The 20,907-nt window shown below is 46.6% G+C and overlaps 5 protein-coding genes across 5 annotated transcripts; all 5 read right to left on the reverse strand.

The window, feature by feature from the left end:
* Window positions 1–621: 621 nt before the first annotated feature.
* LOC119137008 (kelch-like protein 10) lies at window positions 622–3,507 on the reverse strand. Its single transcript, XM_037275953.1, has 5 exons — window positions 3,331–3,507; window positions 2,765–3,248; window positions 1,867–2,478; window positions 1,486–1,635; window positions 622–1,234 (listed from the first exon to the last, which is right to left on the reverse strand). Exons 1-5 carry the CDS (start codon window positions 3,474–3,476, stop codon window positions 872–874), a joined length of 1,755 nt encoding a protein of 584 aa, XP_037131848.1. The 5' UTR covers window positions 3,477–3,507; the 3' UTR covers window positions 622–871.
* Window positions 3,508–4,691: 1,184 nt separating this feature from the next.
* LOC119137052 (kelch-like protein 10) lies at window positions 4,692–7,844 on the reverse strand. The gene is made up of 5 exons (XM_037276034.1): window positions 7,604–7,844; window positions 7,029–7,512; window positions 5,814–6,425; window positions 5,214–5,363; window positions 4,692–5,062 (listed from the first exon to the last, which is right to left on the reverse strand). Exons 1-5 carry the CDS (start codon window positions 7,738–7,740, stop codon window positions 4,700–4,702), a joined length of 1,746 nt encoding a protein of 581 aa, XP_037131929.1. The 5' UTR covers window positions 7,741–7,844; the 3' UTR covers window positions 4,692–4,699.
* A 2,602-nt stretch (window positions 7,845–10,446) lies between these two features.
* LOC119137069 (kelch-like protein 10) lies at window positions 10,447–13,539 on the reverse strand. Its single transcript, XM_037276070.1, has 5 exons — window positions 13,351–13,539; window positions 12,547–13,030; window positions 11,354–11,965; window positions 11,139–11,288; window positions 10,447–10,933 (listed from the first exon to the last, which is right to left on the reverse strand). The coding sequence occupies exons 1-5, from the start codon at window positions 13,536–13,538 to the stop codon at window positions 10,574–10,576; spliced, it is 1,794 nt and encodes a 597-aa protein (XP_037131965.1). The 5' UTR covers window position 13,539; the 3' UTR covers window positions 10,447–10,573.
* A 1,404-nt stretch (window positions 13,540–14,943) lies between these two features.
* On the reverse strand, window positions 14,944–17,155 carry LOC119137127 (kelch-like protein 10). The gene is made up of 5 exons (XM_037276192.1): window positions 17,004–17,155; window positions 16,384–16,867; window positions 15,626–16,237; window positions 15,399–15,548; window positions 14,944–15,300 (listed from the first exon to the last, which is right to left on the reverse strand). Exons 1-5 carry the CDS (start codon window positions 17,153–17,155, stop codon window positions 14,944–14,946), a joined length of 1,755 nt encoding a protein of 584 aa, XP_037132087.1.
* A 595-nt stretch (window positions 17,156–17,750) lies between these two features.
* Window positions 17,751–20,830, reverse strand: LOC119137009 (kelch-like protein 10). The gene is made up of 5 exons (XM_037275955.1): window positions 20,599–20,830; window positions 19,761–20,244; window positions 18,874–19,485; window positions 18,655–18,804; window positions 17,751–18,424 (listed from the first exon to the last, which is right to left on the reverse strand). The coding sequence occupies exons 1-5, from the start codon at window positions 20,754–20,756 to the stop codon at window positions 18,062–18,064; spliced, it is 1,767 nt and encodes a 588-aa protein (XP_037131850.1). The 5' UTR covers window positions 20,757–20,830; the 3' UTR covers window positions 17,751–18,061.
* Between the last annotated feature and the right edge of the window lie 77 nt (window positions 20,831–20,907).

The raw sequence follows: 20,907 nt of genomic DNA on the forward strand, positions 1-20,907 counted from the left end.
AGAAGGAAAGCTGCATTTAAAAGAAAATTTCTGGAGTCCTACTTAAAATATGGATTTATCGCCACAGGTTACTCTGAGGCGCCAAGTCCACTAGCATAATATGTGGCGACAGGCTAGCTAACGAGGCAATGAAGCCTTCAAAACTGCTTCGGCACATGGAGACCAAGCATCCTGCATTAAAAGACAAACCTTAACCACTTCGGGTGTCATTGTCTCCGATTACGCCTAGATGGGACCGTCTCGTTTCTGAGAAACAATCTCAGTGCTCCCACTAATTCAACGTAATGGTGAGTTTTATTAGATAACTAATAAATAAATAAAAAATATGTCGTTTATACTTGTTTTTATGCCAGTGGCATCATTTTATTTCATCGTATTTCTATATTTATTATAAATGTATTATTTATTTATATAAATGTATTATTTATTTATATAAAGGCCGGTCCGCGAAAATATTTCTGACACGTAACCGGTCCGTGGCGCAAAAAAGGTTGGAGACCACTGTCCTAGGTTAGTTTAAAACCAAAAGGTTTCGTCTGATCATTTTACCTTACCTTATTTTCCGCACCATAAGGCGCACTTAAAAGCCTTTTTCTCGAAATCCGAAGGGAGGGCCTTTTAACAAGGTGCGCCTTTTGTTTGGACTGAATATCAAAAATTGTAAATCTATTATAAAAAAGAAAGCATTGCTATCAAATTTGTTGTATCTTTTCATTCTCTTGAGATGAATGTAAAACTGTCAAAGTTTTAGGTGACTAAAATCGACAAAACAAAGGCAGAAGGGTTGAAAGCAGAGATCCTCGCTAACTTAACATACACTATTATTATGCATGTCATTTCCTCTGGTCTACTATTTTAATATTTTCACTGTTCAAAACTCATTCTCCATTTCCAGGGCCACTTCCTCCAACTGAAGCCAAGGCAGTTCGCTGCGCAGCTTGACAAAATGGCCGACGTCGACCAGGCCGGACACCACGCAGCAACTGAGCGCGCTTCGAGATACGGCCATGTCGCAAGCCGGGAACCAGGTGGCGGAGTGGGCATCGTAGTACTCCACCAGGTTGGTGGCCGACACGCCCGTGTTGCCTCCGGCCACGAAGAGGCGGTCCTCTACCACCTGGATGCCAAAGTTGCTGCGTGGGCACTGCATGGAAGGTAAGAGCATCCAAGCATCCGTGTTGGGATCGTATGCCTCCATGCTGCACAGACGCATGTCGCCATCAAAACCGCCGATCTTCAGGAGGGAGAGGAGTGTTACAAATCAGAGATCATACTCTAATTTGACCTTCAACCGGAACTATGTTGGTCTGTTTTGACCTAAGTTCAGTCCTCGAGCGCCCCTGTCCACCCTGTAAAGGAGGCTGGATTGTACAGAGTGCATGGTACAGGACGTGGACACCCCTGCCTAACACTAACATTGACCCAACTAACCCTAAAATGGATGATCCAAACCCTTACCACGCTAACTCAGCGTATTGCACCTACTGCATAAACATGGTTGGCATACGCGATGACTCCGGTGCCACTGCGACAGCAGTTCATTGGGACAGTCATGGTCCACACGTTGGTCTCTGGGTTGTAATACTCGGCTGTTCGCAAGGGCTCGTTCCCATTAAAACCACCGCAAACGTAAACCTGAAAACCAAATGCAAAATGACTATTAAATTCCAGACATGATAATACAGAAAAACATCTATATCCTAATCCTAATAAGTAATATTCTATCATAATAAAAAAATAGATATTTTAAGCAAGTGAAATGCTCTCAAATGAAGAAATACATTAACTAGCGAAGATCAAGCATGTCTTACCTAAAATCTGAACCTTAGATTTTTGATTTTGCAGTGTGCCTTCAGTATTACCTACCTTGTTGTTGAGGGTGGTGCAGCTGGCGTCGCTTCTGTGCTCATGCATACTGGCGATAAGAGTCCATTGGTTGGTCTCGGGCGTGTAGTACTCTGCATTTTTTAGTCTTATACGACCATCCACGCCACCGATGGCGTACACGCGCCCGTTTAGTACAGTGACGCTCACGGAGCAGCGGCGAAAATGCATGGGTGCCACCTGGTGCCAGGTGCGAGTGTTCACATCAAAGCGCCTGACAGTGTTGTAGTGCCTGCGGCCATCAAATCCACCCACACAGTAGACAGAGTTGCCCAGGAAGGCAGTGCCGAAGTAAGCGTGCGGTTGCTCCATGTTCTCGACCAGGTCGGCCCACGTGTTGGCGTGCACGTCGTACGCCTCGATGAGGTGCGTCGGGTTGGGGCCGCTGAAGCCGCCGATAGCGAGCAGGATGGCGGAAGGCAGGCGAGGACGGGCCACCAAGTTGCGGTAGCCGCACACCGAGTTTGTGGTCATGTGGCACATGATACGGGTGGCCAAGGCAACTATGTCCATGCATTTCCTGCTGTCCTGGATCAGTTGATTGGGCAGCACCTTGATTGCAATGAACTCCACACTTGTCAACGCGAGACGGACCTACGCAGCGGAAAGCAGAATCAGGTTGGCAGCAATGGGGGGGGGGGGGGGTCTATGAACTTCGGTCAGCCATACGTCGTCTGACACCTAACCCAAAATCCGAATGATTGCGAATAGCACCCCGACCTATAACGTACACCAAATCCCACACCTACCCTTACTATGACCTGTAACTCTAAGACTAACTGACCAATTTCTTGATTACAGCCTAATCCTAAACCCAAACATTATAGATCGTGTACTGTGGACTGCAAAGTCCAGTTTCCAAAGTGCTTGTCTGACTTACTTTGGCCAGCAGCAACGCCATGTTTTCACCTCGCTCCCAAGGTGCATGTGCGATCCAGTGCAAAATGGCTTCATAAACGGTATTCTCTGTTTTCACCATAAGGTCATCCCTGTCCAGAATGTCACACAAGTCCTGTACGGAGAGTTGCTGCAACTCGTTTGAACAGGCAACATCTTCAAAGTGGTAGAGGATGTACCGGTAGGCGTTTCGCTGCAGGTCCGGGGTGTAGCAGTTCCTTGTGAACTGCCAGATGCCAATACAGTTTTCTGGAGAGAGGTGTTCCGTTAGAAATGCGCAGCAGGTCTGGACGATGCCGGTTATGTTGAACCGGTCTGCAGCCAGCAACAAATCCTTGACATTGTTTTTTGTCACCGACACTTTGCCGGCGTATGCAAAGTCGACAAATAGTTGCATTAAATGCGCCGTCAGACCATGTATGACGTAGACCCTCTGGTCCGGAGCCGACCAACGTAGAAAGAGGGCTCTGAACATTTGGTAGAATGAATATCATTAGTTTTTCCTCTCGAAAACATTCTTCTTGTTTGTTTTGCTTATCATCAACTCACCTGAAGTATTGACTGCACATGCAAAAAATAATCTTGTGGATATGAAATTCAGCATTGTCAACCCTGATGACCGCATCGCTTAGTTTCCTTGTTAGACGTAGTTCGTCATCGACAGACCTGTATGAATATTTACCATCGTAACTCATCTTGATAGTTTTGCCATCTCGGAACACTTTATAGGGCCTCTTCTAGCAAGTGTCAGTGGGGAATATTAACAGGAGGGTGGTGGGGGGGGGGGGGGGCTCCGATTACATCATGGTGGCCTTCTATGTCGAAAGCCTCCTCGTCATCAGTGGTTTACATCATTGGCATCATTAAAGCAACCGCACTTTGGATTGAAAGAAAACATCACTGTTCATTTTTACACTCCACATGAACAGGAGCAGAAAGACTAAGTTCCTCGGAGCCTATCCCAGTGGATTTGGGGCTGATTGAAGACGACACCATGGATTTCATATGGCACAAAAGTCACCTGCTTTCTTTGAACTCACTTGCCTTGCTGGATGAAGAAACACTCTGAATCTGGATCCTTTTCACACGAACGAGTAGTGTCTTTTCTCAGAGAAAGTCCTAGAGCTCCAACAACCGCCAGATGTTTAAAAGGATTCTATCTGTAGCGTAGTTTTTCATGCCAGAGTCCAAAAGAGGTGGTGAACATTATCCTCAGATAATTTGCGTTAGAAATCAAACTCAATTCCAGTTCTTAATCCACTGCACCAGGTCTAAAACTTTGGAACTGCAACAACCTGGTGCTTTGAATTGTCACGGCGGGTAGGCAGGCGGGGGAGAGTCCTCTTGATTGGACCCATCTGGTTCGCTCACATCTCACACTCCTTTTTATTGTTTGGTTACTTAATTACAATAAATCAGTTTGCCTGTTGTCTGCATACCCTTGTCAGTCTTTGGTTCAAATTTGTCAGTTTTGTAATATTGCGGTTATATAAAGTATTTCGGTAAAATTAATTGAAACGTGTAGATTTGAGTAGATGTCCCGTCACTTAAGATTCTCGAAAATGTTTGAATGTGCAATGTAAGAATAGCATGTGTGAGAGAAGTGGAAGTTTCATAATATATGCTGGTCAGAATTAAACAAGTGTAAAACATTTAGACATCAACCCCTGGCTCTCCCCGATGCTCGAAGTTCTTGACTGACATTTGTATGCCAAAGACTAATCTTTTGCTAATTCAGTTAACTGTCCATTCAGTCATAAGGCAATTGTTCCAAAATGCTATCATAAATTTATTTCACCAAACTATTAGTTTTAATATTGTCAAAAGCAAACACTCAATGCAAAACTATCAGCGTGTGGATATGATTTCACATTTTCCAGTAATCTGTTAGCACAAAGTCACTCCGGTAATTTTTTTTTTAGACATCATCTTCCATATCAACTGTATCGTCCTCCAAGAACAGCAAAGGCAGGTCATTACGAAGCATGGTATACTGGGCAATGTTGGGCAAGCCGGACATCACGCAGCAGCTCAGAGCGCTTCGAGAGATGCCCATGTCATTGGCTGCAGACCACATGCCGAGTTTCAGATCGTAGTACTCCACCAGGTTGGTGGTGGAGACACCGTTGTAGCCACCTGCCACAAAGAGACAATCCTCCACCACTTCGATGCCAAAATTGCTGCGGGGGCACTGCATGGGGGGCAGCGTGATCCAGGTGTCCGCCTCGGGGTCGTAGGCCTCGGCACTAGCTAGGCGGTCGTCACCGTCATAGCCTCCGACCTTCGGGAAAAAAGCAGGATTAAACCCCAAGTTTTGAATAAATCAAATTCCTCTATTTAATATGATAAGCGGTTCAGATGATGGATGGATGGATGGATGGATGGATGGATGGATGGATAGCATCCCATGTGGGTATCACCCTTCTACTTACAGCATACACGAGGCTGCGGTGCCCGATGACTCCTATGCCACTGCGGCGACAGCTCATGGGGGCCGTGGCCATCCACTGGTTGGTCTCTGGGCTGTAATATTCCGCCGTTTGCAAGGACTCGTTTCCGTTAAAACCACCGCAAATGTAAACCTGTAACCAAATGTGGCTGATCATTAGTGAGTTGACTCAAATAGAAGTTTCCCAACTTCTCTGCCCTGATCTGTACACTCAAATTGTGAGCAACTGAGAATCACTCTGTTAATAACCATAAAATGGCTACCTTGAACTAAAATTGCAGACATCTTGACTTTTCAAGGTCAACTCGTGATAGATGTTAGGATTACATTTAATGCTGAATTTCTTTAACAATTCCTAGAAGCACGACGTGTAGTCATCAAATCTCAATACGATGATTCAACCACAAGCCATGACCACCACTAGCGCTCTAGTCTGTTGCTGAAGGACCACTTAAAATGGCCGTTTAGAAGCAAAACAGAGAAATTCCCATCTTTTCTGGTTAGGGTTGGGTTACCCACCGACCCTGAAGCAGATCCCTGGGAACCCCAGTTTGAGAGCCACAAACAAAACACCTCTGCCTACCTTGTCATTGAGGGCGGTGCAGCTGGCATCACTCCTCTGTTCTTGCATACTGGCAATAAGAGTCCACTGATTGGTCTCGGGTGTGTAGTACTCGGCCGTCTTTAGTCTTACACGTCCATCGTGGCCTCCTATTGCGTAAATGCATCCATTTAGCACGGTGACGCTCACATAGCAACGGCGGAAGTGCATGGGTGCCACTTCCTGCCAAGTACGAGTGTTCAGGTCAAAGCGGCTGACTGTGTTGTAGTGTTCTGTGCCGTCAAAGCCGCCCAAACAGTAAATGGCATTGTTGAGGAAAGCGGCACCGCAGTACGCCCGCGGTTGGTCCATATCGTCCAAAAGGCTGACCCAACTGTTGGCGTGGATGTCGTACGCCTCGATGCACTGCGTCGGGTTGACTCCGCTCCAGCCACCTATTGCCAGAAGGATGGCGGAAGGCAGGCGAGGACGGGCCACGAGGTTGCAGAACCCGGACACGGAATTGGCTTTCATGTGACGTATCACTCGAGTGGCGAAATCGACCATGTCTAGACACTTGCTGCTGTTCTGTACCAGTTGGTTGGTTAGTACGTTGACAGAGATGAACTCCTCACTGGTCAGGGCCAGACGGACCTGCACAATAGACAGACAAGAAGACAATGTACGTGAAGTGAGTACTCAGTTCTAAACCAATTGATCAAACCGTTCTAGCCATGGCTACAGTTTTGAATGAATATTTGAAGGCATGATTAGGGTTTTAAGTTTGTTTTTAGCCGGTGTTAGGGCTAGTGACGATCCTAGTGGGTGTGAGTGGTTGTTCGTCTCTATATGTGCCCTGCGACTGGCAGGCGACCAGTTCAGGGTGTAGCCTTTCGCCCGATGTCCAGCACCCCGCGCGACCCTGAACAGGATAAGCGGTGTTGAAAATGGATAGATGGATCTTTAACATGTTCCCTTTCTTCCTTCAACTAGATCATGATTAGTAGTCTGATTGGTTTCAAGTTAGTGTTTCAAACCTCGCTATGAAGTCTCAAGTTAGGGTTTAATATTAGGATAATAAAACAAAGGTCGGGGTTTGCAAGCAGCATTTCAATTTGGGGTTAGAAGCCATTGATACTCAAACCCTGAACCCGAGGCAAAGTGTTCTTCCGTTGGGTAACAATTCTTGTCGAATTCTTGTTGTCAATAGAGCAAAAAGGTGTCTCTGATACCCTTTAATGAGTTTGTTCCACTCACCCGAGCCAGCAGCACGGCCAGGTTTCTGCCTCGCTCGCGGGGCGCATGCGCGATCCAGTGCAGGATGGCCTGGAACACAGTGTTCTCCTTCTTCACAATGAGGTCATCGCGGTCCAGGATGTCGCACAGGTCCTGCACGGAGAGCCGGCGGAGCTCGTGCGAGGCGACCACGTCCTCAAAGTGGTAGAGGATGTACTGGTAGGCCTCAAGCTGCAGCTGTGGAACGTAATAGTTCCTGGTGAACTGCCAGATGCCCACGCAGTTTTCAGGCCTGAGCTGCTCTGTTAGAAATGCGCAGCAGATTTGAACAATGGCAATCATATTGAACTCATCGGCCGCGATCAACAACTCCTTCACATTGTCCTCTGTCACCGACACGGTGCCGGTGTATGCAAAATCGACAATGAGCTGCATTAAGCGGGCCGTCAGACCACGTATGACATACACCCTCTGGTCTGGGTTGGACCAGCGGAGAAAGAGGGCTCTGAACAACCAGGAGACACACACACAAATAAGATCAACTTGAAATGAAAAGGTCCATCATCTTTGTCCGTCGACGTTTCCCGCCAACTCACCCAAAGTAGGGACTGCAGTTGCACAGGATGATTTTATGGATGTGGAACTCGGTGTTGTCCACAGCGATGATTGCATCGCTGAGGCCTTTGGTGAGATGCTGCAGTTGGCCACACGCCAACGGACCATCGGAACTCATCTTGAAGCTGTCGCAGTGTCTTCATAGTGCGGCTGGGCGTCGGCCCCGGGGTCCGAGCGGCGGGAGTTCATGGAAGAGACATTGTAGGGGGAGGGGGTAGTGGAGAGATGGGGCGGTGGTGGCGATGGGAGATAGCATCATGCTGGGATTCTGTGTCAAAAGACGCCGACGAGTATGGCAGCGACCTCGCCCGCATCATCAAAGTCGCAATGCTTTAATAGGAAGAAACGCATCACATTACCACTTTGGACCACATTCCCACTAAAGATTCGTTGGCCCTCAGTGGGTGTTGGAGATACCCACTCCACTCCGTTTTCTTCAGTCATATGACTCAGGCGTAGGTGTTTTCTGAACGGTTGAAAGTTTGGGATCTAGTTTCATTGGAGAGTTACTGCGTGAAGTTGCTTCATTCAACGTGTTGTTGCTTCATACCACTGGAGGCTTTGCAGCTGCTGTTTGTAGTGAACACCTGGAGTGCTGGGATGCTTGTTTAGCAGTTTTCAATTCTTTTGTTTTTATTCACTGTATAAAAATGCACTTCTAGATTTGGATTTCCAGTTGGACGTTTTTCTGCAGCCTGCGTACTTGTCTGGCATTCATCAGTGCTCAGCAGATTGGGCGTTCGTCAGTAACGGACAGATAAACTATTCGGTCAATCACGGACAAGTTCACTTCTGTCTGTGCTTAGTCCATCATTATGCTGCTTTAAAAACCTATCCCTATGTGAAACTTTACTTTCAGCGATGGGCCATTTCATCAGAGGGACTAAAATCCATTTCTGTTTGTTCTTAGGCTGTAATTTTTTTCTTTCTCATTTGTTCTTTTCCACCCAACTAGTTTGAAACCCTAATTTGAAACCCCAACCCTAGATTGAAACTCTACGTTAACCCTTGAAACCCTAATTTGAAACAGTTGTATTAAGTTCATTTTGTTTTCACTTTTCAATTACCGTAATTTTCGGACTATAAGTCGCTCTGGAGTACAAGTCGCATCAGCCATAAAATGCCCAAAAAAGTGAAAAAAAACATATATAAGTCGCTCCGGAGTATAAATCGCATTTTGGGGGGCAATTTATTCGACAAAATCCAACACCAAGAACAGTCATGAACGAGCAACAACAGGCTAAACGATAGGTATGCTAACGTGACATAAACACAAACGAAGAGCTGAGAACGGCCCTGACGTAACATTCAGAGTTATTTAAAAAAAACTATTACATAAATAACACGTTTATAAAACCATCTGTGTCACTCTAATTCATTAAATCCATCGATCGTCCTTTGTCAACAATGTGCGCGCCGCTGACGGCGCTTGCACTTCAAAATATTCCTCAGGCCCATATAACGATATATAAATTAGAAATCAAATAACTATTATATAAGCAATATTATCAAACCATCTGTGCGCTCTAAATCATTAAATCCATCGATCAAATTCCTCGTCCTTTGTCAACAACGCCGCGCGTGAGCCCTGACGTCAGCCTCGTCGTTATTCCACAGATCTACTATATAACTATATTGTAGTGTTAACAAAGTTCAAGGAAAGACGTGGGTTTGGTAAACGGCTCTTTATTTAACAAAACAAACTTCCAGGCGTGTGGCGGCGTGGACTTCCAGCCACGGAAGTGGAAGAGAGCTCCATAGAATAGGACCGGGCGTGCGTAAAAGCCATGACCGAGCCCCATCCACCGTCCCCGGACAGCCACCCGGCCGAGCGCCGGCCCTCGACTTCCATCCACGGAGGTGAAAGACAGCTCGGTAGAGTAGGACCGGGCGTGCGTAAAAGCCATGTCCGAGCCCCATCCACCGTCCCTGGACAGCCACCCGGCCGAGCGCCGGCCCCCGACTTCAATCCACGAAAGTGAAAGAGAGCTCCGTAGAGTAGGACCGGGCGTGGGTAAAAGCCATAATAGTTTTTCAAACCTTCTGTGTCACTCCAAATCCTTCAAACTCTTCGTCCGCCGTGTCATTTAGAAACAAAGCCGCGAATGATGCCGGTAGTACGTGGGGCCCTTCGTCATCCCGTGATCAATCCCTTTACATAAAATTTGTCCTTTATGTAAACAACCGCCACGTCGCGCTGCTGACGTCACTTGAAATTCAAATTACAGTAATCCCTTGCTACATCGCGGTTCGTTTATCGCGGTTTCACTTTTTTTTGGGGGGGGAATATTTTGGAAAAAAAACACATATAAGTCGCTCCTTATTATAAGTCGCCCCCCCCACCCAAACTATGAAAAAAAACGCGACTTATGGTCCGAAAATTACGGTACTTCACTGGTTCTTTTATCTCAAAGTATTTTAGGTTGCATTACCTGACATGTTTCGGCTTGTACTTCCGCCTTCATCAGAGTGTATCCCTCTGATGAAGGCGGAAGTACAAGCTGAAACCCAAAGTACAAGCCGAAACCCAAAGTATTTTAGGTTGCATTACCTGACATGTTTCGGCTTGTATTTCCGCCTTCATCATAGTGTCATCACTCTAAAATACTTTGAGATAAAAGAACCAGTGACCTAATTTGAAACCTCAAACCCATTTTAAAACCCTGATTTGAAAAGCGAACCTTAGTTTGAATGAACTGAAGTCATTTCATAACAAAAATCTTCATTCACCTGAGAATGGAAGACTTCAACAACCTGACTTACGCAAAGACTTACGCAAAAATAAAATAAAACACAATCTCATTCAAAGCAACCAGTTTCCATTGTTTCTTTTTCACCACTTCCGTTCTGAGCCCTTGAGGCATTTTTCCACATTACTTCAGAGTCATATACCATTTTATTTCAGGGTTTTTCTAGCGTCAATTTTCAATATATTTCAAGATTGTCTTTGTCTAGACGTCATCCTCCGTGTCCATCTCATCCTCCATATACAGCAGCGGTAGATCATTCCGGAGCATGGCGTAGTGTGCCATGTTATAGAATCCCGACATCACGCAGCAAGTCAAAGCGCTTCTTGAGATCAGCATGTCACAGGCCGGAGACCACAGACCAGTGCTGAGGTCGTAATACTCGACCAGCTTGGTGGTGGAGACCCCGTTGAATCCCCCGGCCACAAAGAGGCGGTCTTCAATGACTTCAATGCCAAAGTTGCTCCGGGGGCAGTCCATGGGGGCCAGGATGATCCAGTTGTTTGTTTGCGGGTTGTAAGCCTCTGCACTGGTCAAACGAGTTTGACCGTCATATCCGCCAACCTTAGGGAGTAAGAAGCATAAATATTAGACAAGCGTATTCACAAGGTCAGCAGCTCTAACGCTGAAAGCAGCAGCAGTATGGTTTCAAGTTAGGATTTCACATCCCCTAGTCCTTACACACTGAGGGCAGAATCTCTTTAGGCATGTGCTAAAAAAGTTCTTTCAATCATTGTGATTGTCAATCATTGTTTTACGCATCACTTACTGCATAAACGTGGTCTGCGAACCCGATGACTCCGATGCCACTGCGACGGCTGCTCATTGGCGTCATCATGGTCCACTCGTTAGTGTCAGGACTGTAGTATTCTGCCGTTTGCAGGGGCTCGTTTCCATTAAAACCACCGCAAATGTAAATCTGGAATACAGAGACGCTCTAGTGATTTGAAGTGGGCCTGCCTGACTGACTTTACTGCCACCTACCTTGTCATTGAGGGTGGTGCAGCTGGCGTCGCTCCTCAGTTCGTGCATGCTTGCGATCAGAGTCCATTGGTTGGTCTCAGGTGTGTAGTACTCCGCCGTCTTAAGTCTCACCCGTCCGTCGTACCCCCCCAGTGCGTAGATGCACCCGTTTAGCACCGTGATGCTCACGTAGCACCGACGGGAGTGCATGGGCGCCACTTCCTGCCAGGTGCGTGCATTCAGGTCAAAGCGGCTGACGGTATTATAGTGTTCAGCGCCGTCAAAGCCACCCAGGCAGTAGACTGAGTCGTTGAGAAAGGCGGCGCCGCAGTATGCCCGCGGTTGCTCCATGTCCTCGATAAAACTGATCCAGCAGTTGGCATGCACGTCGTATGCCTCGATGCACTGCGTAGGGTTGGCGCCGCTCCAACCGCCGATCGCCAGAAGTATAGCAGAAGGCAGGCGAGGACGGGCCACCAGGTTGCAGCATGCAGATACGGAGTTTGCCACCATGTGGTGGATCACTCGGGTGGCAAAGGCGACCATGTCCAAGCACTTGTTGTTGCTCTGCACCAACTGATTCGACAACACGTTGATGGTGATGAACTCCTCACTGGTCAAAGCCAGACGGACCTACAGAGGACAGACTGATATTTCAATGAAGATATTAAGAGACCCATTTGGTTTCAGACCTCATTTGACACTGCTTGCCACTGCCATGGTTGTACTCATTAGGTAACTGTCTCAAGTTACTTGAGTCCAGGCATGTTTTACAGAGAACACATTTTGTCTGTCAAGCACCCAACTCTTAATCCAATTGTCAATTTTACTTGGTAGCCAGCAAGACATACTGGGTGTACTCAATGATGTCAGACTATTGTGATACAATCTTATCAGAGCTTTTAATTGGGTCTTGGTTGCTGAAGACATCTCAATCTTAACCCAAAGAACTGAAGATGCCTTTTGGATTAAGTGCAGTGCTCAATTATTTTTTTTATGCCCCCCCCCCCCAATGGAAGAAGAAAAAATATTTCATGCACCCCCGGCTTTCCTCAGACTAGAAATAGTACCAAGTACACCTCTGTATACTAATTAAGTGTGAGACGTTTTCAACAATCAAGAAGAGTTCCGTTCCCTTGATTCAATTCTTAAGGACTTTGCCGCAAGACTTGTATGACTGGGAATTGACAATTTTTTATTTCTCGGGGACTTACTTTGCCCAGGAGGATGGCCAGGTTCCTGCCTCGCTCCCTCGGCGCGTGCGCAATCCAGTGCAGGATGGCCTCGTAAACCGTGTTCTCCTTCTTCACAATCAGGTCGTCCCTGTCCAGAATGTCGCTCAACTCCTGCATGGTGAATTGCGGCAATTCCTCAGAGGCTGCGACGTCCTCAAAGTGGTAAAGAATGTACTGGTAGGCGCTAATCTGCAGCTCTGGTGTGTGGCAGTTTTTGGTGAACTGCCAGATGCCGATGCAGTTACCCGGACAAAGTTGCTCTGCCAGGAACATGCAGCAGGATTGGACGATGGCCGTCATGTTGAATTTATCGGCAGCAATCAACAAGTCTTTGACGTTGTCCTCGGTCACCAACACAAAGTTGCTGTATGCAAACTCAATGAAGAGCTGCATTATGTGAGGTGTAACACCTTGTATGACGTAGACCCTCTGGTCTGGGGTGGACCATCGTAAAAAGAGGGCCCTGAGCACCACAATACAGACACAGGTCGTCAGCCAACATTTAGTAGCCAAGTGAACAGTTCTATATTTTTCTGAGCAGGTCTCTCTGCTTTACTTAATCATTTTTCTCACGACTTTCTCACAACTTTTCAAAACAGATGTCTGTACTTTTTTATCCTTACATTGTCAAAATGGGCTCCATATTTTTTCCAACCTCCATGCATCTCAATCACTCGAGATTGAAACCCTTCTTTGACCCTAGATTGAAACCCTATACTACTCTCCTAACCAGAGTGCTTTTGCCACTTCTGAATGCAAGTCATGAAAAGTCAAACTACTCACCCAAAATATGGGCTGCAGTTGCATAGGATGACCTTGTGGATATGAAACTCAACATTGTGAACCTTGAGGACCGCGTCGCTAAGTCCTCCGGTCAGCCGCAGTTCGTTATACACAGAGCCAGATTTGAATGGAATTTTACCATCATAACTCATCTTGAATTTGTTGCCATTTCTTAACACTTCTGGCATCTGCAGAGTCTCAGCAGAAGTCACATAAAGCAATGGAAGGGCTGCGTAGTGAGCAGACAGGCAAGGGGTGCTCTGGCATTACATCATGGTGGCATTCTGTGTCAAAAGCCACGGTCGCCATTCGCGGCGACATCATCCACATCATCAGAGCATCGTGACTTTAATGTCAAGAAATACATCATCTTTCCACCAGGAAAGCCACATTTTAATCAGAAAATCCAATCCTCATTCCGTTTTTGTTTCATATTTTTCCCATTTAATGACCACTGCTAGTCTAACCAAGTTTGAATGTTCCACTGACACAATGCATCTCCAAGATAGTATGGGAAAATTCACAGCTTCCAATATTTGATGATCAGTCCAGAGTCCAGTCCCTGTTGCGTCATATGTCGGCGATGTTTGAACCTGGACGGTCTCCCAAAGGTTTAAGTTTGACACATGGCGTCTTTGTCCTCATGGATTTACCCTGAAATTATCTTGGCCACCGTAAGAGCCGCAAGGCCATCTTCATAGTTTGGCATCCAAACAATTTATTCAGATGCAACTCCTGTCGTCGTCAAAGACTCATTGGGGCTTTCCCTGTAGCTCCACCACCAAATAATGGAAGTCACGGATGCTTTATACATAGGTTTGCTTTTATAATGGCCGTACAGTTCCACAAACACGATTAGGAGCGTATTGTTGCTGTAGTGAAGAAAAGTTAACAGAGGAGTTTCCAGGACGAGTAGACTCATCCTTTGTTTTATCTGCGTTATTTTGAGTAAGAAACATGCATCTCCCGGAATAATACTCGTATGTACCGATTCAGGCAATCAGCGTCGCTATAGTTTTGTCAGCTGATTGACAGTTGTGTTCTGTCAGTAGAGACAGCGCATCTAGCCTTGCTGAGCTGCAAGCTGCTCGAAAATGTATTCAGCGTGCAACTACTGCACAGAATTTTCTTACAAAAGACGGGTGTCCTATGATTTGGAGCTTAACCTGGATATTAGGGATATATGGAGTTAATGCTCAAGTGTTTTACCATGCACTCCTCAGTGCTATTTCCAAAACTGTTACTAATAATAATGCATTGGTTTTAGAAAGCATTACACTAGATATACAAAAATTCAACGAAACAATTTACAACTACAACACTAACGAAAAAATATTATATTCCTAACTGAATATAAAGCATCAATCGCAGCAGCTAATACTGCAAAGACAAAAGGCAATTGTTTGCTTCATGTCATCTTAGAACAGCTTGTCCCCTTGTTTCGGTTCTGAATGTGGATGTCATTTTGATGTTTATAAAGCTGGCTCATGACGTAAAAAAGAACTCAAGTTTAGAAATTGTTTTTGTCTTATATTTTCTCTTTTGCACTTTTCAGTTTCTTTCACTTTTCAGCATAATTGTCCTTGGTCTGGTTTAGTCCTCATTACTCAGCATTTCTTCATCCAAGTTTAGCAAAGGTAGATCATTGCGGAGCATAGCATATTGGACTATGTTGCAAAGTCCAGACATCACACAGCAAGTCAAACCGCTTCGAGAGACCCCCATGTCACTGGCTGGAGACCACAGACCAGTGGTGAGGTCGTAGAACTCCACCAGTTTGGTCGGGGAGATGCCATTGTAACCTCCGGCGACGATTAGGCGATCCTCAACAACTTCAATGCCAAAGTTGCTTCTGGGGGATTCCATGGGGGGCAGCACGATCCAGTTGTTGGTCAGGGGGTTGTAGGCCTCGGCACTGGCTAGGCGGATGTCACCATCATAACCTCCGACCTTCAAAGCACAATCGAGTGGAAAGGTTTTCTTAAAACCAGACTCCAAGTGTTTTGCAAAGTTCAATTACAGGGTTTACTGGATCATGCTATGCTTACTGCGTAAACATGGTCAGCAAAACCAATGACTCCGGTGCCGCTGCGACGGCTCATCATGGGGGGCATCACTGTCCACTCGTCGGTCTCTGGGCTGTAATATTCTGCTGTTTGCAAGAACTCATTTCCATTAAAACCGCCACAAATGTACACCTGGAACCACATGAAGGTGACTGGCCAATTAACGCAAGGTCAGCAAAATACAAATGCACCTTCCTGAGCTCAACTACCTTGTCATTGAGGGTGGTGCAGTTAGCGTCGCTTCTCAGTTCATGCATGCTGGCAATAAGAGTCCACTGATTGGTCTCGGGCTCGTAGTACTCAGCCGACTTTAGTCTCACCCGTCCGTCGTGGCCTCCGATTGCATAGATACACCCATTAAGCACTGTGACGCTCACATAGCAGCGGCGAAAGTGCATGGGCGCCACTTCCCGCCAGGTGCGCGTGTTCAGGTCAAAGCGGCTGACTGTGTTGTAGTGTTCCGCCCCATCAAAGCCTCCCAGACAGTAGATGGCGTCATTGAGAAAGACGGCACCACAGTATGAACGGGGTTGATCCATGTCATCTACCAGGTAGCCCCAGCAGTTGGTGTGCACATCGTACGCTTCAATGCGCTGCGCGGCGTTTCGGCCGTTGCGACCGCCGATGGCCATCAGGATGGTGGAAGGTAGGCGAGGACGGGCGACCGTGTTGCAGAATCCAGACACAGAGGTGGCGGTCATGTGATGTATAATTTTGATAGCAAAATCCACCATTGCCAGGCATTCGTTGCTGCTCTGCACCAACTGATTGGTCAGCACGTTGACGGTGATGAACTCCTGATTTGTCAGAGCCAGACGGACCTACAGGTCAGAAGAAGACGCTAGTGTATCTTATTCATTTGACATTTAGGAACGATGGTCACCAAACTATTGTGCGTTCTTTGTCAATGTTCTGCATATTGCAAGCATACCTCACACCCCCAAAATGTCAAAAGGGTTTGTCTTACTTTTGATAGGAGCAGAGCCATATTTTCTTCTCGTTCTAGAGGGGCATGTGCAATCCAGTGGAGTATGGCCTCGTAGACCGTGTTCTCCTTTTTCACAATCAGGTCATCCCGGTCCAGGATGTCACACAAGTCCTGCATGGGGAGTTGCCACAACTCATCCGACATTGCGACTTCCTCAAAGTGGTATAGGATGTACCGGTGGGCATTGTCCTCGAGCTCCGGGGCGCAGTAGTTCTTTGTGAACTGCCAGATGCCGATGCAGTTCTCTGGGCAGAGCTGCTCTGTTAGAAATGTGCAGCAAGATCGAACGATGCCAATGACGTTGAACTTATCGCCCGCTATCAACAAGTCCTGTACGTTGTCCTCTGTCACAGATAGGGAGCCGGTGTATGCAAAGTCAATGAATACCTGCATTAAGGGAGCTGTCAGACCATGTATGGTGTAGACCCTCTGGTCTGAGGAGGACCACCGTAAAAAGAGGGCTCTGAAAAGGAGAGATGTTTGATATTTTATTCGTCGAGCCAAGCAAACCGTAATGCTGGTGACTTCAGCCTGACCCGATCAACTTGTGCGACTCATCTGCATCTGACAAATGGTCCCGTTACATTTGAGCAACTCACCTAAAGTAGGGGCTGCAGTTGCACAGAATGATCTTATGGATGTGAAACTCGACTTCATCCACCGTAATGACGGCATCGCTCAATTCTCTCGTAAGGCGTAGTTGGTTGTACACGGACCCAGACTTGTATGACAACTGTACATCGTAACTCATTTTGAATTTGTTGCCATGTCTTCAACGCTTTGGACTTCTGCCGAAGCCTCAGCGGAAGTCACATCGTCGAACGTTGCAGTTGGGGAGTACATCGTGCTGGTATTCTGTGTCAAAAGCCTGGTTGGTCATCTGCGGTGACATCATCCACATCATCAAGGCCTCCGTGCTTTACATTTAAAGCAAACATCACTGGGTTCAACCCCCATTAATATTATATTGGTGCCGTAACAAACAAATCCCGTATTCAGTTGCCACCTTAACCGCAGACATAAGAAAGGAAAGGGTTTATAGACCTGGAGTCAGAATATTAACTGATGTGGAGACTGTTTCTAAACCTCAAATCCCCTAAATATTAAACTAACAATAGTGAAGTTCTACCTTTCCCCAAAAATCGAGCGAGACCATCCACGCTAAAAAATAGAGCCGCTTGTGAACGATCTACCATTTTACCCTACTTTTGGGCACAAAAATGCTACTAATCAGTCAAGTCAGTAAAAGTTACATTGAGTTAAGATTTATTTTCAATACAATTTCAAACAAAGATGGTTTGCAGAGAAGGCTTCATCAGTCCATGCAATGACGATTGCTTAGAACTGCACCCAACAGTTAAGATATTTCCTTGTCTCACTTTATTTGTCCCTCCACCCCACGAAGCATGAATGGTTGTCACCAAGTTTTGGCTTAAATTCCTTAGTTAAGAGGTGAGAAAAAATAGATTGGAAATATTTTACAGACCCCTAGATGAGATAGATCTAAATTCTTCTTGTCTGAGAAAAATAATAATAAAAACAAAAAAAATCCGCATCTTTTGTAGTAATGGCTTTTTTTCTCTTTTATTGAATTTTTTCCTCTTGGTTGTGAAAACCTTTTCAGTTGACTTCTCAGGGCAGTCGACATGTGTTCTGTTTAAACATCATCGTCCATTTGTGTCATATCGTCTTCCAGGAAGAGCAACGGTAGATCGTTTCGAATGATAGCACATTGGGTCATGTTGCAGAGTCCAGTCATCACGCAACAAGTGAGACCGCTACGGGAAATACACATGTCGCTTGATGGAGACCAGAGACCGGTCGTCAGGTCGTAGTATTCCACGTGGCTAGTGGTGGAGACGCCGTTGTAACCCCCGGCGACAATGAGACAGTCCTCCACTACTTCGATGCCAAAGTTGCTTCGGGGGCATTGCATGGGGGGCAACACGATCCAGTTGTTAGTTCGAGGGTTGTAGGCCTCTGCGCTGGTCAGACGGACTTCGCCATCGTAGCCTCCAACCTTTAGGCACGGAAGCTAAATTAATCTTACCACCATTGTAAGAACACAACCTCAAATTTCAAGTCTGGTGTTTTTAAATTGGTTGCACATATTCCCGTAGAGCTCTTTTACTGGTCAAAATGTAAGAATTTGTGTTCAAAGTATTATGAAATGTGGACACTTTAGTCACACATTTTTAACAATAAAATGTTTGGTCACACATTTTGGAGCAAATTTCAGACTGTACTCACTGCGTAAACATGGTCAGCAAAGCCAATGACTCCGACACCACTGCGACGGCTGCTCATTGGAGCCATCGCTGTCCACTCGTTGGTCTCTGGACTGTAATATTCTGCCGTTTGCAAGGGTTCGTTTCCATTAAAGCCACCGCAAATGTAAATCTGGAATCACAGGTTGTGACGGGTCAGGCCTGAACGACAGACATCCATCCACATTCGGGTTCCACCCACCTTGTCATTAAGTGTGGTGCAGCTGGCATCGCTCCTCTGTTCGTGCATACTGGTAATAAGGGTCCACTGGTTGGTTTCAGGCCTGTAGTACTCGGCTGTCTTAAGTCTTACATGTCCGTCATAACCCCCTAACGCAAAGATGCACCCGTTTAGCACGGTGACGCTCACGTAGCATCGGCGCGAGTGCATGGGTGCCACTTCTTGCCAGGTGCGCGTTTTCAGGTCAAAGCGGCTGACGGTGTTGTAGTGTTCCGTGCCGTCAAAGCCGCCAAGGCAGTAGATGGCGTCATTGAGAAAGATGGCGCCGCAGTACGCTCGGGGTTGGTCCATATTGTCAAAGAGGTAGTCCCAACAGTTGGCGTGGACGTCATAGACCTCGATGCACTCGGTGGCGCTCGGGCCGCTCCAGCCCCCGATGGCTAGCAGAATAGCAGAAGGCAGGCGAGGACGGGCCACCAAGTTGCAGTAAGCGGATACGGAGCTACTCGCCATGTGACTAATCACACGTGACGCGAAGTGGACCATCTCCAGGCATTCACGGCTGTTCTGCACCAGTTGGTTAGTCAGCACGTTGATGGCTATGTACTCCTGACTGGTCAGTGCGAGACGGACCTACACAGTGGCAAGAAGATTTTTGGGGGTTGTCACAAGTCTTATTCAGATGACATCGTCAGGGTTCCTCAGCATATATGAAGAATTTCTCCGTTGTTTGGCCAGTATACTGAGGAGACTGAGTGTTGAGTATGACGTCGACGAGCAGCCTGACTGTCTACGATATGCGGGGGTCAGTTAGTTTTGTTAGTTGTAAGTTTTAGCTAGTCTGGCGTCACACGTTACTCAAAGCCCAACGATTGTCGTTTGTTTTGGGTGCGGTAAGTGCCACTTACCTTGGCCAGGAGCATCGGCATGTTTCTGCTCCGCTCCCAAGGCTCTTGAGCAATCCAGTGTAAGATGGCCTCGTAAACGATGTTCTCCTTTTTCACGATCAGGTCATCTCTGTCGAGCATATCGCTCAAATCCTGCATTGAGAGTTGCCGCAACTCGTCCGTGGTAGCCACCTCCTCAAAGTGGTATAAAATATATTGGTAGGCATTGGTCTGCAGCTGCGGGGTGTGACAGTTCCTGGTGAACTGCCAGATGCCGATGCAGTTCTCTGGACACAGCTGCTCCGTTAGAAACTGGCAGCAGATTTCCACCACACCTATGACGTTGAACTTGTCGGCGGCTATTAACAAGTCCTTGACATTGTCCTCTGTCACCGACACGCAGCCCGTGTATGCAAAATCAATAAAGAGATTCATTAAGTGAGCTGTAAGACCTTGTATGGCATAGACCTTCTGGTCTGGGGTGGACCAACGTAGAAAGAGGGCCCTGAACATCGGGAACACAGAGAAAAGATTTCAACGTTTCATAAAATGGACAATTGGACCAAGACCAGGGTTCTCAAATTTGAGGCCTTGAGAAACATTTTTCCTGGCGCTCCCTTGTAATCCCAACACCTGTGAGGACCACGTCTACCCCTGAATGAAAGTTGACCAATTGTGGCAAATTTTCATTTGGAACAACTAATTGCTTTACTATCTTGGTCCCCGGACCCCAGTTTGAGAACCACTGGGTCTGAACTTTGAAGCATCACATCACAGTGACAAGAGTTGGGTTTTTTTTCCCAGCTGTGAAACTCTTCAAATGAGGACTTTGACTTGGGATCTTTGACTTTGCACTCACCCAAAGTACGGGCTGCAATTGCACATGATGATCTTGTGGACGTGAAACTCCACATGGTCGACTACTATCAGTGCATCGCTGAGTCCTCGGGTCTGACGTAGCTCTTCGTACACACATTCTACGCACTTGCTTGCAAGTCTACCATCCACGCAATTCATCTTGAATTTTGACCATTTCGTTACACTTTGGAGTCCTGCCGAGTCGCGGCACAAATGACAGCAAAGGGGCTGGGTGGGGGTCGGCGGGGTTGCTCATGTCATGACATCACAATGACATCCTGTGTCAAAAGCTACCTAACGCATCATCAAA

Source organism: Syngnathus acus, chromosome 17 (genome assembly GCF_901709675.1).
Source record: "Syngnathus acus chromosome 17, fSynAcu1.2, whole genome shotgun sequence".
Classification (NCBI taxonomy): domain Eukaryota; kingdom Metazoa; phylum Chordata; class Actinopteri; order Syngnathiformes; family Syngnathidae; genus Syngnathus; species Syngnathus acus.